Consider the following 19,616-nt stretch of genomic DNA (forward strand, 5'->3'; position numbering starts at 1 on the left):
AGTCATCTGGGTTTGCATTTGTGGTCTTTTAGTGTCTGCAGTACATTTGTCCAGGACCTCCTGGCTTTCATGATTTGCACTGATAAGTCAGGTGTAATTCTGATAAGTCTACCTTTATATGTTACTTGACCTGCTTCCTTTGCAGCTCTTAAAATTCATTTTTTATTCTGCATGTTTTGAGTTTTGATTATTATATGGTGAGGGGACTTTTTTTTAATCTAGTCTATTTGGTTTTCTGTAAGCTTCTTGTACCTTCATAGGGATATCTTTTATTAGGTTGGGAAAGTTTTATTGTATGATTTTGTTGAATATATTTTCTGTGCCTTTAAGCTGGAGTTTTCCTTCTTCTACCCCTATTAATTTTAGGTTTTGTCTTTTCAAGATGTCCCAGATTTCCTGGATGATTTGTTTTAAAAATTGGTTGGATTTAATGCTTCTATAGTATTTTCAACACCTGAGATTCTTTCTTTTATCTCTTGTATTCTGTTGCTTATACTTGTCTCTGTAGTTTCTGTTCATTTACCTGAATTTTGCATATCCAGAGGATATTGAGCTAATAGTTCATTACATATAGAGCCACCTGAAAAGTGGAAATATACAAGATTGCCCGACAAAAATGGGAGTATGGGGATGGGAGGAGAAGGGAGGGTGAAAGGGGAAAATGAGGGAAAAGGGGAGGGTGGAGAGGAGAACTTGAGGGAATGAGACAGTCAAGAAGGAGGATGGACAGAGATGAGAGCAAGGAAGACAATATCTTGATTGAGGAAGTCATTATAGGGTTAGTAAGAAACCTGGTTCTAGAGACATTCTCAGCTAAGAACATAAGCAATGGAGGAGAGAGGGCCTGATCTTGACTTGCCTTGTAGTCAGACTGATGAATATCACCATAGAACCTTCATCCAGCAACTGATGGAAAGAGAGGCAGAGACCTGCAATGAAGCACTGGACTTAGCTCCCAAAGCCCAGCTGAAGAGTGGGAGAAATGAGAATATGAACAAAGGGATCAAGTACACCCACTGAAACAGTTTATCTGTTATAATGGGAACTCATCAACTCCAGTTGGAATGGGAAGGAACAAGCATAGGACCAACCTAGTCCCTCTGAATGTGGTTGACAGTTATGTGACTGGGTTAGACTGGAGGCCACTGGTAGTTGCACCAGAATTTATCCCTACTGCATGTAGTGGCATTTTGGGAACCTTTTCTTTTTGTATGATACCTTGCTTTCCCTATATATAGTAGGGAGTGCATTGAACATTTACCGAATCAATGTGCCTTGCCCTCTTGAGGATTGAATGGGGGTGGGGGTGGAGGGTATGGAGATGGAATGAGAGGAGGGAACAGAGGGGGAAGTTGGATTGGTATGTATAATGAAAAAAGATAGTTTGTTTTCTGTATAAAAAAATAAAAATAAATTCTTATTAAATTTCATTCTCTCTCTCTCTCTCTCTCTCTCACACACACACACACACACACATACACACATGTATACATACTTACACACATATAGTTATGCAATTTTCAACTAAATGGAACACAAATTTTAATTTCAATCTAAGGGTCAAATTCATCCTATTTTTACTCAAGTTGAATATCTTTGCTTATCTTCATTAAGTAAATATGTAGCAAAAATACAGCTGCTTGGAAGAACTACAGAAAAATCACAGAATTCCTTAATTAATTTCTCAATTAAATGTTTTTTAACAACATTTATTAACTAAAGTCAAAAACAAAACTATTCTTTCTGAAGTGGTTCAAAAATAAATTCAGAGTATTCAGAGTAAAATCATGAAAAAAACCTTATAACCTTAGATTCTGTGATTTTTTTCTGATTATTATCATGTTAAACTCTTATAAGTATTCATTAGACTATTTTTCTTCAAGAAAACCAAATGATTAAATCCAATTTTGATTCCTCAATGTACTGTGCAGATATTGTGCATAGGTGGGGAAGGTAAGAGTGGCTGCTGTCTCAGAGTTGTAGAGAGTAGCCTCAGACCTATGGGATTCTGAATGGAGGAAGTAGGCCTGAGTTTATTCTAGTAGTTAATTCATATCCAATTTTCAATTTATATACTTTGCTGGTTCCATCTACTTGCATTTTTGTTTAAATATATTATTTATTTAATATTATAATAATAAAATTTTCTCTTATTATTTCATTTTGAACCATAGCCATCTTTATAAGCAAAATTATTTAAATTTTAACAATAAATAATTTTCACTGATTTTTTTTAGTTGAAGTTATCAAGTTATTGAGTTTGTCAGTTTCTAGGTAAAAAATAATTTGTACTATATATATATATATATTGTATAGTATTATAATGAGAAATTGTAAGGTAAAATTATTTGTAACGAGCAAAAGGAGGAGATTTTTTTTAATATCTTGACTTCAGTTTTCCTGAGAAATAAGAAGGAAATAAGTCAGTTAAATGATAATAAAATTAGATATATTTCAATGTCAGCTGTCAGTCAAAGAGATTCTTTTTTATTTTTTGCCAGAATCCATATTTATTTCTATTTTCAGAAACCTCATAGTCTTTCGTCAGATACGCCCTGGAAGGCTTGACTGTGTTCATGGGTTGTTAAGGAGATCTGCACTGTGCTAGCTGTCCATTCTTCCTATAATCTGGAGAGATGCCCATGATCTGGACATCCCTCTGTTTTGAGTAGCCAATTCTTTTTTTTTTTTTCAAAGTTTATTAAATTATGAAAGTTTCCATTTCCGCCCCTCCTTCCAACACCCTCCCACTCCCCCCTCCCCCTCCTCCTCCCTCTCTATCCCTAAGAGCAGTCAGGGCTTCCAGCCCTGTGGGAAGTTCAAGTTCCTCCCCCCTCCCTCCAGGTCCAGGAAGGTGAGTGTCCAAACATACTGGATCCCAAAAATCCAGTATATGCAGAGGAAACAAGTCCCAGTGTCATTGTCAATGGCTTTTCAGAAAGACTCCGGGCCAGCCACATTCAGAGAATCCGGCCACATTCAGAAAATCTGGTTGGATCACATGCTCGTTCAGTCCCAGTCCAACTGGCCTTGGTGAACTCTCATTACATCAGTCCCCTTGTATCAGTGGGTGATCGCACCCCTCGCACTCCTGAGTTTTTTTTCATGTTCTTCCTCCTTCTGCTCCTCATTTGGACCATGGGGGGCTCAGTCCGGTGCTCCAATGTGGGTCTCCGTCTGTATCGCCATCCATCATCGGATGAAGGATCTGGGACTTTTGTCCCAGAATCAAAGAGATTCTTAAAGGAATCCTGAAACCTTCGGGCTGATTTATGATTGCAATTTAAAACAAATGATGCTTAAGCTAAAATTTATAGCATATCCTTCTGAGCCACAAAATACAAATAACTAATCTAATTGAAAGATAAATTAAATGTCGGTTTTATTCCCAGCTGAAAATGTTGTAATCTGTATTTATTAATTATATGAGAAAATATTTTTTTTAAATGTCAGTTTTTGTTCTGCTTTTTTTATGTTTTAGGAATATGAGGATACTTAAGATTGAAAAGGAGTACTGAGAAACTGCACAATTTGCTTACATCATTCCTATTCTTTTGTAGAATAACAGGTGGAATTCAAATAAACAACAAAATGAATAGCTGCTTCCTGAAACACTGGATATTGGTGATTCTTCTCCTCTGGTCTTTCCTTAAAGTTACTGAGAACTTCCAAGCTAGGAGGACTGAGATATCAGCATCATCTACTGGGAGAGCTAAGCGTGGTTGGGTGTGGAACCAATTTGTTGTACCAGAGGAAATGGACACTAGACAACATGTTGGAAGGGTACTTATTTTCTGAAAAATTTACAGTAGATGACTTTATAAAAATGTAGTATGAATGAGTCTAATGACTTTCATATATTTAAGGAAGCCAGTAGAAAATATTAAACACAATAATAATTATCAATTGAATTTGAAACAATCACTCAATACTTGAAGAAGTAACTCCAGTTTTTAAATTTCTCTTTCTCTCTTTTCAAGAATTTATTATGTCTTTTTATTAGCCTTTAGAAATGTAATGATGTTATTTTAGAAATGGATCAAAGCAGTCAAATATAATTTATCAGCAGTACTCAACTTGATACATTGCTATGTTAAGTAACTGATGGTTTGCCTTCACTTATTTTTAATTATGTATATTAACTCAATCCCTTTTACAAACTTGAGAACTTAATGAGCCTATACATGCCATGTAATTAGTGAAATTTATGTCCATGGATTGATTATTTTCACTTTATTAGAAAACTATATGTAAAAAAATTTCCTAATGAGACAGAACCTATTCAATCTGATTTTTATTATTTGATTTATTTTAAACAAAGGTAATTAAGTAGAATGTCCTTATTTGTAACTGTAGAAGGAGCGGCGGGCCACTTCCCGCCTCCCACCTGGCTAGCTTTACACCCAAAATAATTACACGGAAACTGTATTCTGTAGCGAAGAGCTGCGGGCAGGCCTGCTTTTCATCCCGCACGGCTCCCGCATGGCTAGCTTAGCCCCGGAAATAACAACACACAAATTGTATTCATTTAAACACAGCCTGGCCTATTATCTGTAGAGAGTTAGTTACTATCTAACTCTCACATCTTGATTAACCCATTTCTAATAATCTGTGTAGCACCACGAAGTGGTGGCTTATCGGGAAAGATTCAGCATGTCTGACCTGGTGGCTGGATCCATGGCATCTGCCTCATTGCCCTCTTCCCAGCATTCTGTTCTGTTTATTCTGCCTACCTAATTTTCTGTCCTATCAAAGGGCCAAGGCAGTCTCTTTATTAACCAATGAAAATAACACATAGACAGAAGGCCCACCTACATCATGTAACTCTCTTGCTTAAGATGTAGTGAGGATGCCCAGTATTTGATACACAGTAAAGTATAAGATATCATTCAATTCAATTAGGTAAATCTTAACATTGATATTGGATTACCAAAATGACAAAAATCTACTCCCTAGACACAATATTTTTGCCCAAATAAACTATATTTTACAAAATACCCGTTTGCCCAAAGACAGGAATTTGCTTAACTTGATTTGAGGAATATAATGGAGATCCAACCAACCTTTTGGATGTGTACTTAAACACTCTGTTCAAAGGTATTTAGAAATTATTTCAAAAATGGATATGGAATACATTCATTCATTTATAAGTTTAATTTATTGTCTATTAGTTATTAAATAAAGTCTCAAGTTACCAAAATGAAACATTTTTATCATTTGACACATTGATAGTTATATAAATTTATTTCTATTAATTTACTAACCTATGAAATAGAAAACTCCATTCATTTATAAATAATTTTTATGCTAAAGAGATGTAGCCAGAAATAAAATCTGTTTGATAGTTTCTCTATTTCATTACATAAAAGTGATTTGGATTTTATTATTAAAACAATATATTTATTTAAGCTATGCAATTTTTCTCATAGTCACATATAAGATTAATTAATATAGAACAATAATTTACAACTTGTAAAATCAGAATCGCTGTGAAATGTGCTTCATGGTTGAATATAATTACTTGGAAGTTTTACTCAGAAGAAGAGACTACTTAAAAATGGTGACCCACAGACGGATATATGCTCAATAATAATAATATCTTTGAGTTACAATGCAGTGGCATCTTCATTTTAGAATAATTTCAATATGAAAAGTCATGTAGCCAGTTTACTTGTATAAAAATAACACTTGTATTGTTGCATAGACTTTGAATTTCAGATTAATTCCTTAACTGTATAGATTTTGACAATTGAGATTTAAACAGAATGGAAGAATAACCATAAGAAAGTAGTGTACATATGAGAATTTAGCATGCAATGTAGTGAAATAATTTTTAATTCTTAGCTGAGTTTCTAATTTTTTTAGGTTTTAATTTATTTCTCGATTTTTATCTTTGACATATTATCTAGAAATTGGCTATTCTTGGAAGAATATAGAAAAGAGGGTGCTCTTAACTTTATGATGTCCTGTTGTTCCTGTACTGTATTTAGAAGGTCTCCATTGATGTCCTTTAATTTAACTGATGCTAGTAATTAAACTCAGGGAAGTGTGTTTGCTATACAAGCATTGTGCTATCTAAGTATAGTCTCTGGCCGCTTGAGATTTAAATATTTGTAATATAGTAGTCATCAGTAGAAGACATGGGCCCACACAGTTTTTTGTCTTGTTTTAAGTGTACAAAAAGTCATGTAGCACCAAGAAAGTGTAAATTGTTTTGCTATTTCCTTCTCTATAAAGCAGTTGAGGGTGTTCAGTGGATAAAGGCCCAAGAATTGAAGCCTGAAAACCTGAGTTTGATCACTGACCTAAATAGTGAAAGGAGAGAACTGACTTTCACCTGTTATCATTTGATGGGCTACACACAGCACTATGAAAAAGCTCCACACACAAGCAATCACACAAGCTCACATACATATGAAAGGAATAGAAAAATATTTTTAAGAGATGCAATGATCACAAAGATAACATTTATAATGGTTATAATATTTTTTGTACAAGTATAATGAGGTTCTAGAGTTCAATATAAGCAATAAATGTGTTTATATAATTATTAAATCTTTTGCTCCTTAATTATATATATATGACTATATTTATATGCATATATATACAAAATATTTGAGATAACCTTTTTACTAAGACTACATTACAAATAGTTGAACTAAGTTTAACTTAGTTAATGAATAATTTTATAGCAATCTTATTTACTTTTTACTTTTTCTGAATTTGTTTTAATTTCATGTATTTTGGTGATTTGCCCAATGTATTTCTGCATGAGGCTGTTGGATCTTTTATAACAGTAGAGAAAGACAGTTGTAAGCTACAATGTTGGTCCTGAGATTTGAACCTGGTCCCCTATAAGAGCAGTTCAGTGCTGACAAGCACTGAGCCTTCTCTCCAACCTGAAAAGCCTAAGTTAATTGGTCTAAAGTAATTAGAAGTGTTTATAAGTATAGTTAGTTTAATTATAAATAATACTAAGTTACAATTAGACTACCTACAAATAATATAATTATAATTTGTCAAGTTACATTTATTCGAATTACAAATAGACTATAATTAGTCAAATTATAAATAAATTTAAACTAATTAGACTTATTTGTTTAAAATAATGAAATTTTGGTACATCATTAACCTCTCCAGTGCTTGACATGGATGTAAATTTCACATAAGTATTTTTTTCAGTTGATATTATGAAGAATTATAAACTATGGTGGTGATTCAAGCATTTAATCCCAGCACTTGGGAAGTAGAGGCAGGTGGTTCTTTAAGTTCAAAGCCAGCAAGGCCAACAGAATGAGTAAAAGGACAGCCAGGACTACACATAGAAACCCTGTCTCAAAACACAAAATATAATAATAATAATAATAATAATAATAATAATAATAATAATAATGAATTATATAGGATTATTTAATTGATAGTAATTAAAATACAAAAAAGATGAACCCTAAGTAAAATTTTCCATTTGTCAGAAATTCACTGTCTATTTTTACTTGCAGCTAATATCTGAATTAGACAATGGAAATCACACTTTCCAGTACAAGCTACTGGGAACTGGAGCTGGAAGTTTCAGCATTGATGAAAGAACAGGTGACATATTTGCCATACGGAAGCTCAATAGAGAGGAACAATCTCTCTACATTTTGAGAGCCCAGGTAATAGACACCACCACTGGAAAGGCTGTGGAACCTGAGTCTGAGTTTGTCATCAGGGTTTTGGATATCAATGATAATGAACCCAAATTCCTGGATGAACCTTATGAGGCCACTGTACCAGAGATGTCTCCAGAAGGTATTGTATGTTAATTTACATCAGAGCTTTATTAGCATGACAATAGATTTAAAATTTTGAGTATATGATTGACAAAACATTGTTTTACTTTCCTTATTAAACTTTCCTGTGACAAAATTTTAAGTAAAATATTTGCAGAATTATGAAATATAATACCATTGTATAAGGTAAATTAAGAAGAAAATTACAAAATAATATCTAGTGAGCTCAATTTACTTAGTACTTTATTATTGCTTCAAAATGGCTTTTTCTCTATGGGATAATGTGATGGATTTATTTTTCTATACACTGTGTGTATGAAATACAAACTTCTTCACATATAATGCTCCTTTTTAGTAGTTTTATTTATATCTGAAATGAATTTGATTTCAAGTTGGACATTCAAGTTTAATTGAGCTAAAATTTACATTTTTATCAATTGCAACTCCATATTACAAAGCAATTATCCTATAATTCTTCAAATCGTGTTTAAAGGTTTAGATATATATTTAATATACTAACAAATCTATAAAATATTCATGACATATAAAAGAAAATAAACTGCACAACAAAAACTAGTACAATCATCAAAAACAAGGAACACAAAGATAAAAGAGTGCTTAAACATTTATATTTGTCTTTGCTCATTTTAATTTATTTTCCAACATTATTTATATTAAAGTTTAAATTGAGAAAATTAGTAAGAGATGATTTCAAAGGAATAAAGTTGTCATCTACTTTGCCTATCAAAATAACTGAAACCAAGCAAATTTATGGTTATAAAAAAAATTGTCTTAAGTCAGCCAAAAAATGGATATCACAATATACAGCAGAATTTAATTCAAAATTTTATTTAAAATGATATATAAATGCTTTAGCCATCATCATGTTAAAATAGGCTAAATTATTTTGAAGCTTATTTATGGAAATTTTGCGTAATCATCCATTGATTATAAAGTGTATTTCTCATTGTATTTTTCCTGATTTTTTTTACTTTAAACTTATCAGTTATAAATTAATGGTGCAATTTAAAATTGATTGTAAGATACTATTTTTATTTGGATGAACATAATTACAACATAAATTACCCATAAATTGCATAATATGTGTCAAAAATAAATTTTATTCATTTATTTTTAAAACTCCTTTAAATTTTTTGTTATGATAGCTCCAGAAACAAATTCCTTATACTTCCTATTTGGTTCTTCCCTTCTCATCTTCCTTCCTATACTTATTCTTCCTTTTCTTATTTCTCTAATCTCCTTCTTCTATTCTTTTATCTAATAAAATTTTTAGTATTATCATGTAATGATAACATTTTGTTTTAAAGTAAATAATAGAATCATGAAGGAATTTTAGTAGTTAATTTCTAGAATGGCATTTATGCCAGTTAAACACACATCAATAAAATATCTTATTTTAAATAAGCATGACTTATAATTAGTATGTGATAAAAATGGTAAGTGCAGATAAGGTATGACAGTCATTATACATCTGGAGAAGTGGAGTAGATTTTTTAGAGGAAAAAAGTTCAGGAAATGATAAAAAGAGGCCAGTCATGTGTTCTAGGTGAAGACCTCCATAGAAAAGTGACCACAATCACATGTGTGAATAATTTCATAACATGCAAAAATCATGCATCATGGACATATACACAAACACATTTACAAAGATAGTACACAAAATGATTTAAATATAAGTAATTAGAATCTAATACAATCTATATTTAGGGAGCACCAGTGAAACAATGTAACAGTTACCAAATTATTCTTAGAAAAAAAGTTTTCATCTGAATCTATGTTGAAAACTCCTAAAGGATAATGGATTCCTTATAAATCAAATAATGTGTGGTTGCTTATCTTTGATTTTTTTGTGATATTCAACACACATAGTAGAATTTAGAAAAATGGTCTAATACTTTATTTGGAGATGAGGAGAAATGAAATGAACAATTACAGAATTAGAAAGCATATAGGGAATAAATGTGTTTTGTTGATAGTGTTATAGCATAACTAATAACACAGTTTTTCCATGCTGTTTATGTTGTCCTAAATTTTCTATTTTTATGATAATCATCATGAAAAAATGTAACAATAATGTGGGGATGAAAAGATTATTTCACTTTATCATTTCATCACTGAGTGAAGTCATAGCAGAAACACAAAATACAGTTGAAACTTGTGGGTATGAATTCAAGCAGGAGCCATGGAGCCATGCTTGCTTGCTTTTGGTTTCTTTCTTATGTCTTACTCTTCATTCTATCTTATTACCCAGGAGAACCTTCTGAGTGGAGGCACCACTTTCCTACAGGACTTGTGTCAAATTGACAAAAAAAAATACAACACATTTGGTGACTGCATATCTTTGTTAGTCATATTTTAAAGTTAATTTATGAACTATTTAATTAATCTATGAGATTCAGTAGATCTTTTACGGGTATCAAACAGTTAAATTTATGTGGAATCTTAATACTCACAACTAGAAATTTACATTTACATTTTGGATAGGGCACCAAAAGAATGAACAAAAGTTTTTATTAATCTGGTTACTGTTGAAGTCAGGGATTTTCACATTGTTTTGTTATTTTACCAATGATTCCCTTTGGAAGCAGTAATGTATATCTGTAACATTACACAATCAACTAGTGAGATACTATTGGTAGAGGGTACTCATTCGTTCCTGGCTGCCCAGACCTGAATAATCACACTAAAGCTATATTAATTACATTACTGCTTCTTATTAATTAACTCTTACATCTTAAAACATTCCTATTATTTTATATTTTACTGTTAGTCTCACTGTTTACTGGTAAAGGTTCTGGAGATGTCTGTCTTCTTTGGCAGCTACATGCCATCTCTCTTATTCTGCCTAATCTCTCTCTATATATCTCAGTTAAGATTTCATGGCTGCCTATTTTCTGCTCCTACATAGAACAAAAACAGCTTCTTTATTAACAAGTGTGTAGTAAGAGGAAACAGTGGGTTGCATCCCACCCAGCTCCTGGCTGCCTGGCTAGCTTAACCCCCAAAATAATTACACAGAAGCTGTATTCATTTAAGCATTGCCTGGCCCATTAGTTCTAGTCTCTTATTGGCTAACTCTAGAATCTTGATTCAACCCATTTCTAATAGTCTGCATGTCACCATGAGCTTGTGTCTTACTGGGTAAGATTCAGCATGTCTGACCTGGCAGTTTCATGGCAGGTAGCTCTCTCAGCCTGCCTTCTTTCTCCCAGCATCCAGTCCTGTCTTCCCTTCCTATCTAAGTTCTGCCCTATCAAAAGGCCTAGGCAGTTTCTTTATTTGACCAATAAAAACAACAAATAGAAAGAAGGCCCTCTTATATCCCCAATGTTAATAAAAAAAATCACAGAATAAAGAGGGGATTCCCACATCACCTCACCTTTTCTTTCTAATTAAAAGGGCAAGTTTCAACTTTATAAGAGTAAAATTACATATAAAAACAGTTATCAATTAAGAATTACAGTTATACTGTTTATATGTACTTTATCTTTTATTATGTCAAATGAAAACTATAACTATCTGTTCTTCAACTACTTCAAAGAAGTCAAAAGGACATAATAATACGTAAGTTAACAGGAAGTGAATTGAAAAGTACTTCCAAAACTCTACCATTAACAGAGACATCCACTACCTGTATTGTCACCCAAAGCTCTTCTGTAACATCAGGGCATCCATATTTAGTCTACAGGCCCATAGAATAAAACAAACTTTGCTATAAAACAGGAGATTTGTAAGACTGCTTTGTCTCTATTGGCAGTTTCTCAGTCACTCTCTTCTCTATCCTAAAGAATGTTTGGCAAACTATTTCATGAGGCAGGAACCCTGATGGACTGGCCTCACCTTTAGGCAAGTTGAGCAATCACTTTGCTGTGGGTGCTTTATGTCCATTTCATATATCATACCATTAAGCCATCAAGGCAATAGCAGTGTCTTACCCAATGGCTAAAAACTCCCTACGAAGCCTCTTTGCAGTTCATCATTCTCTTGAAATAAATTGGTGCTGCTAGGAACAGGTGTGTCTAATTGTCATGTAAAGTCCTAAGTTCTTAAACCATTTTACCTGCCATATTCTATTAGTCTTTGAAAGGTTTGAACAATTCCTATCCAACTGAAATATAGCTCTGTATATCTAGAAAACCCAACTAACATGATTACAAACTTGACCAGTATAGATAATAATCTATTAGCAAATATTTCTTAGTTATACATTATATTTTTAAATAAGCTGCACAAACACATTAATCAAGGCAGAAAAATACATATAACAAAGTAGACCTTTAATTTGTATCAATAAACCAAGATCTATACCAATACAAAGTATTCATCTCTATAGCATATTCCCTTTTAAATATAAGAAAATATTTATAGACAATCTCTTAGCGAACTAGGGCGCTGTTTTCTAGACTATTTCCTGCTTATTTGGGGGCAATATTAATCAGGTCTTTCAAAGGGTATCTTTGTGGTAGATGCTCCTAAGCCAGCAGTCTTGAAGTTGTTGTGGCAGTTGGACCATTTGAGTCATTGCTTCAGGCAGTCTTGTTTGATAAAACCATATTAGCTGGTAAAAAAAGAAGAAGAATCTCTTTTCCAAAGCAATATCTCCTTAGACCCAAATTTGTAATCAAGATACCTTTAAAATATATATGTCAGTTTAGTTTAGCAGCCCATACAATGAAATGTCTCTCTATACTTAGCTCACTTACAGTCAAAAATTTAAAGAAAACACAATAATATACACAATCTAGACTCTCTGTGTGTTCCCATCTTTATATTGCTTCTTTTTTTTTATTTCTTTAATCTATGGCTGCCTTTATTCTGTCTCTTTAAAGACTTTTTTTTATTTTGTAAAACAAATTATTTCTATTTATGACTGTCTATACTTTTTTTCTTTTCTCTCTCAAGTCTATGTACATTTTTCAAAACACACTGTGACACATTGAGTGGTTTATTTCTTTCTGAATATATCTTTACTGCATATCTGTAATCATTTTTAAACCAGTAGCACTCTTAAAATATTAACAGCTTGGTTGCAGAGTCTGTGGATGCCGGCTCTGCCTCTCTTAACCTTTCTATATGGCTGAGATACCTTTTTTACCAGATCTGGTACTGAGGGGTGGGAGACCTACTCATCGTCTCAACTCTTGGAAGTAATCTGCCCATGCTGTCACCAAGTACTTGCAGCATGCTGCGAGGAAACCCACTTCATGTGCTTAGCCTCCTAATAGAGCCAGAGCTGTGTGTGCAATGAGCACAAACCAGGAAGCCTTCTTAAAGGAATTGCTCAGCTTTTACTGCTACCAATGTGTCAGGAAGTCTTCTCTAAAAAAAATACCCCTACTTGCTTCTAACCAACAGAATAAAACAGAAAATTCTGCTGCCATGAAGCCATGCTTATGTCCATGAGTGTGTGTGTGTCTGTGTGTGTGTGTGTGTGTGTGTGTGTGTGAGAGAGAGAGAGAGAGAGAGAGAGAGAGAGAGAGAGAGAGATACTTCCCAAACTCTTTCAGGTTTTATGTCATTGTAGTCACCACACAGTGGGTGCCTTTTTGTACAAAGAGGCTGCTTATGTGTTCTCAGCTATCCAGTCATGAATAATTACACAAAACTATATTACTTATAATACTTCCTGGCAACAGTTCCTACTCCTGTACTGAGGCTATCCACCAAGAGGGGTGAGTTTGCACCTTCCCAGCTGTAAGGGAGTGCAGGAAACCTTCAGCTCTTGCTGCAGGCGCTTCGTTGTTCCACACAGCCCTCCACTCGCCCCAAGTTTGCCCTTTTGTCTAAGTAGTCCTTGGATCTCCAGGAGTCCCTGTCCCTGTGCTGAGGACAACAATCAAGAACTGTGAGTGGGTGCCATCCCGAGGCAGGACAGACGGTCCGATTAAGGAGAACAGGGCCCCTTCACCTCCTGTTGCAGGGGCTTCTTTGTTCCACCTGACCCTGCCTCCCCCAAGATTGCCCTATTGTCTGCGAGGTCCTTGGACCATGAACAATTTCTACGCCTGCACTGAGGAGATCCATCCAGAGTCAGTCACAGCATAGATTTGGTCAAGACTCCAAGATTTTCCTGGCTCCATTTGAAGAAAGAGATTGACAGGCTCCAATACAAGAATTCCCCCAACAACCTGAAAGGCAACATGAAAACACCAGGGATCACGCAACAAGAAGACTTGCACATGCTATTCCAGAAGAAGTAGAAGAAATCGACTTTAAACATAACATTATGAAAATAATAGAGGACATTTAACAGGATGTGAAATGCTGCTGTAAAAAAAAATAGAGAAGACAAAAAAGGTAGAAGAAATGAATAAATCTCTCAAAGATACCCATGAAAACCAAGATAAAATAATCAAAAAGGTAATAGAAACAGTTAAAGACTTGAAAAATGAAATGGAGGTAATGAAGAAAACAAACCAAGGGAAAGCTAGGTATGGAAAATCTGGGTAAATGAACAAGAACTACAGAGACAAGTATAACCAACAGAATACAAGAAATAGGAGAAATAATCTCAGACACCAAAGATACTATAGAGGAAATAAACTCATTGATTAAAAAAAAATAACAAATCCAACAAATTCTTAACACAAACCATTCAGAAAAACTAGGACACAGTGAAAAGACCAAACCTAAGAATAATAGGAGTAGAAGAAGAGAAGAATTACAGCTCAAAGGCCCAGAAAATATATTCAGCAAAATTATAGAAGAAAACTTTCCCAACCTAAAGAAGGATAATCCTTTGAAGGTACAAGAAGCATACAGAACATTAAATAGACTGGATCAAAAAAAGGCATCCCATCACCATATAATAATCAAAACACAAAACATACAGAATAAAGAACAAATATTAAGAGCTGCAAGGGAAAAAGGTCAAGTAAACTATAAAGAGAAACCTATCAGAAATACACCTGACTTCTCAATGGAAACAATGTAAGCCAGAAGGTCTTAGATAGATGTGCTACAGACACTAAGAGACCATGGATCCAAGACCAGACTACTATACCCAGCAAAGCTTGCATTCACTATCGATGGAGAAAACAGGATATTCCAGGACAAAAACAGATTTAAACAATACATAGCCAAAAACGCAGCCTTACAGAAAATACTAGAAGGAAAACCACAAACCAAGGAAGCCAACAAAATCCATAATAAAACAAGCATCTAACAACCTTCCACCAGCATAACTCAAAGAAGGGAAACACACAAACACTACCACCAGAAAAAATAACTGGAGTTAACAACCAATGGTTTTTAATATTACTTAATATCAATAGACTCGATTCACCTATAAAAAGGCACAGGTTAAGAGAATGAATATGAAAACATGATCCAACATTCTGCAATTTACAAGAAAAATATCTCAAACTCAAAGATAGACACAACCTCAGATAAAGAGTCAGGAAAAGGTTGTCTAATCAAATGACCAAAGAAACAAGTGGGTGTGGCTAACTAATATCTAACAAAATTTATTTCAAAGTAAATTCGATCATAAGAGATGGAAAAGGACACTTTATACTCATAACAGGAACAATTCATCAGGAGGAATTCTCAATCCTGAATATCTGTGTCCTTAATATAAAAGCACCCACTTATGTAAAAGAAACATTACTAGAACTCAAAGAATGCATCAAACCCCACATTCTAATAGTGGGTGATTTCAACACTCCTCTCTCAGGAATCGACAGGTCAACAAGACAGAAACATAACAGAGAAATAAGAGAACTAACAGATTTTATGAACCAAATGGATGTAACAGAATTCCACCCAAACAGAAAAAAATATATCTTCTTCTCAGCATCTCATGGAACCCTCTCAAAGATTGATCACATAATAGGTAACAATGCAAAATCAATAGATACAAAGAATTTGTAGTAACCACCCGTGTACTATCAGATCACCATGGAATAAAGTTAGAATTCAACAACAATTCTAACCCCAGAAAGCCTACAAACTCATGGAAACTGAACAGTCAGCTACTGAACCACTCCTGGGTCAAGAAAGAAATAAAGAAATTAAAGTCTTCCTTGAATTCAGTAAAAATAAAGACAGAACATAACCAAACCTATGGCACACTATTAAAGCAATGCTAAGAGGAAAGTTCAAAGCACTAAGTGCACACATAAAGAAAACAGAGACAGCACACATTAGAGACTTAAGAGCACAGCTGAAAGCTTTAGAAAAAAAAGCAAACTCACCAAGGAGGAGTAGAAGACTGGAAATAATCAAACTGAGGGATGAAATCAACAAAATAGAAACACAGGAAACAATCCAAAAAATCAATGAAACAAGAAGCTGGTTCTGTGAGAAAATCAACAAGATTGACAAACCCCTATCCAAACTAATCAAACAGCAGAGAGAGGACATGCAAATTAAGAAGATCAGAGATGAAAACGGGGACATAATCACAGACACAGGGAAAATTTAGAGAATCATGAGAACTTGCTACAAAAGTCTGTATGCCACAAAATTGGAAAATGTAAAAGAAATGGACACTTTTTAGATACGTACCATATACCAAAATTAAATCAAGACCACGTGAACAATTTTTTATTTTTTTTGTAATTTCATTAAATTATAAAAGTTTCCATTTCCGCCCCTCCTCCCACCACCCTCCCACTCCCCCCACTTCTTCTCCTCCTCCCTCTCCATCCCTAAGAGCAGTCAGGGTTTCCTGCCCAGTGGGAAGTTCAAGTTCCTCCCCCATCCCTCCAGATCCAGGAAGGTGAGTGTCCAGAAGGACTGGATACGCAAAATCCAGTATATGCAGAGGAAACAAGTCCCAGTGCCATTGTCAATGGCTTTTCAGAAAGACTCCGGCCAGCCACATTCAGAGAATCCGGCCACATTCAGAGAATCTGGTTGGATTGCGACCTCGTTCAGTCCCAGTCCAACTGGCCTTGGCAAACTCTCATTAGATCCGTCCCCTTGTATCAGTGGGTGATAGCATCCCTCGCAGTCATTATTTCCTTTTTCATTTTCTTCCTCCCTCTGCTCCTCATTTGGACCTTGGGGGGCTCAGTCCGGTGCTCCAATGTGGGTCTCCATCTGTATCGCCATCCATCGTAGGATGAAGGTTCTCTCTGATCTTACCGTCTTTGCTCATGGTCTCTTTCCTTCTGCTTCTTGTTTGGACCTAGGGAGTTAAGTTCAGTGTTACGATGTGGGTCTCTGTCTCTATCTCCATTCATCGCCAGATGAAGGTTCTATGGTGATAAGCAAATTATTCATCAGTATGGTTATGGGCCTAGGCCGTTTCAGGCACCCTCTCTTCTGTCCAGAGAACTCCCTTCTCTCTAACCCTCTCCCCTTCCATCAACGCTCCCAACCCCCCATGCACCCGAGGTTACCTGGGACTCTTGTCTATTTCCTACCTCCTGGTGGATTGCTAAATAATCTTCATCAGGTTCATCTTCTTATTTAGCTTCTCTAGGATCATGAATAATAGGCTCAAAGACCTTTAATTATGGTTAGAATCCACTTATGAGTGAATACATACCGTGTTCCTCTTTTTGGGTCTGGCTTACCTCACTCAGTAAAGCGTTTTCTATTTCCATCCATTTGCATGCAAAATTCAAGATGTCATTGTTTTTTACCGCTGAGTAAAACTCTAATGTGTATATGTTCCACACCTTTATTAACCATTCTTCTATTGAGGGGCACCTAGGTTGTTTCCAGGTTCTGGCTATTACAAATAGTGCTGCTATGAACATAGTTGAACAAATACTTTTGTGGTATGATAGGGCATCTCTTGGGTATATTCCCAAGAGTGGAATTGCTGGGTCCTGAGGGAGGTTGACTCCCAGTTTCCTGAGAAAAGGCCACACTGATTTCCACAGTGGCTGCACAAGTTTTCATTCCCACCAACAATGAATGAGTGTTCCCCTCATTCCACATCCTCTCCAGCATAGGCTATCATTGGTGTATTTGAGTTTGGCTATTCTGACAGGTGTAAGATGATATCTCAAAGTTGTTTTGATTTGCATTTCCCTGATCGCTAAGGAGGTTGTGCATGACTTTAAGTGCCTTTGGGCCATTCGGAGTTCATCTGTTGTGAATTCTCTGTTCAGTTCAGTGCCCCATTTTTTAATTGGGTTAATTAGAGTTTTAGTGTCTAGTTTCTTGAGTTCTTTGTATATTTTGGAGATCAGACCTTTGTCTGATGAGGGATTTGTGAAGATCTTCTCTCATTCGGAAGGTAGCCTTTTGGTCTTACTGACAGTGTCCTTTGCTCTACAGAAGCTCCTCAGTTTCAGGAGGTCCCATTTATTCATTGCTTCTCTTATTGTCTGAGCTCCTGGGGTTCTGCTTAGCAACTGGTCTCCTGTGCCTATATCTTGTAGACTACTTCCCACTTTCTCTTCTATCAGATTCAAAGTGGTCAGATTAATGTTGATGTCTTTAATCCATTTGGACCTGAGTTTTGTGCATGGTGATAGATATGGATCTATTTTCATTCTTCTACAGGTTGACATCCAGTTATGCCAGCACCATTTGTTAAAGATGCTTTCCTTCTTCCATTGTATGCCTTTAGCTCCCTTGTCAAATATCAGGTGTTCATACGTTTGTGGGTTAATACCGGGTCTTCTATTCGATTCCATAGGTCGAATTCTCTGTTGTTATGCCAATACCAAGCTGTTTTCAATACTGCTGCTCTGTAATAGAGTTTGAAGTCAGGGATGGTAATGCCTCCAGAAGTTCCTTTATTGTATAAGATTGTTTTGGCTATCCTGGGTTTTTTGTTTTTCCATATAAACTTGATTATTGTTCTCTCAAGGTCTGAGAAGAAGTTTGATGGGATTTTGATGGGAATTGCTTTGAATCTATAGATTGCTTTTGGTAGAATTGTCAATTTTACTATGTTGATTCTCCCAATCCCAGAGCATGGGAGGTCTTTCCATTTTCTGGTATCCTCCTCAATTTCTTTCTTCAAGGACTTAAAGTTCTTGTCAAATAGGTCTTTCACTTCCTTGGTTAGAGTTACCCCAAGATATTTTATGCTATTTGTGGCTATCATGAAAGGTGATGTTTCTCTGATTTCCCTCTCTGCTTCTTTATCCTTTGTGTATAGGAGGGCAACCGATTTTTTGGAGTTGATCTTGTATCCTGCCACATTACTAAAGGTGTTTATCAATTGTAGAAGTTCTTTGGTAGAGTTTTTGGGGTCGCTTCCGTACACTATCATATCATCTGCAAATAACGAAAGTTTAACTTCATCCTTTCCAATTCGAATCCCCTTGATCCCCTTATGTTGTCTTATTGCTATTGCTAGGACTTCAAGCACTATAATGAAGAGGTATGGAGAGAGTGGACAGCCTTGTCGTGTTCCTGATTTTAGTGGAATGGCTTTGAGTTTCTCTCCGTTCAATTTGATGTTAGCTGTCGGCTTAGTATATATTGCTTTTATTATATTTAAGTATGATCCTCGTATACCCAATCTCTCCAACACCTTTATCATAAAGGGGTGTTGAATTTTGTCAAATGCTTTTTCAGCATCCAATGAAATGATCATATGGTTTTTTCTTTAGTTTATTTATATGATGGATTACATTGATAGATTTGCATATGTTGAACCAGCCCTGCATCTCTGAGATGAAGCCCACTTGATCATAATGGATAATTTTTCTAATGTATTCTTGTATTCGGTTTGCCAGTATTTTATTGAGTATTTTGGCGTCAATGTTCATGAGTGAGATTGGTCTGTAATTCTCTTTCTTGGTTGTGTCTTTGTGTGGTTTTGGTATCAGGGTAACTGTAGCTTCATAAAAAGAGTTTGGCAATGATTCTTCTGTTTCTATATTGTGAAATACATTAAGGAGTATAGGT

At 35.0% G+C, this 19,616-nt stretch overlaps 1 protein-coding gene across 2 annotated transcripts in view; it reads left to right on the plus strand.

Annotated features, from left to right (window-relative positions):
* Cdh19 (cadherin 19) overlaps positions 1–19,616 on the plus strand; it is a 108,101-nt gene that overhangs the window by 13,022 nt on the left and 75,463 nt on the right. For both annotated transcript variants that reach the window (XM_085688398.2, XM_048443889.3), the window contains 2 exons: positions 3,561–3,783; positions 7,500–7,791. In XM_085688398.2, the coding sequence (XP_085544524.2) occupies positions 3,592–3,783; positions 7,500–7,791 (484 nt within the window). In that variant the 5' untranslated portion in view covers positions 3,561–3,591. The remainder of the gene's footprint in view (positions 1–3,560; positions 3,784–7,499; positions 7,792–19,616) is intronic.

This window comes from Myodes glareolus, chromosome 5, assembly GCF_982192425.1.
Source record: "Myodes glareolus chromosome 5, mMyoGla1.1, whole genome shotgun sequence".
Classification (NCBI taxonomy): Eukaryota; Metazoa; Chordata; class Mammalia; order Rodentia; family Cricetidae; genus Myodes; species Myodes glareolus.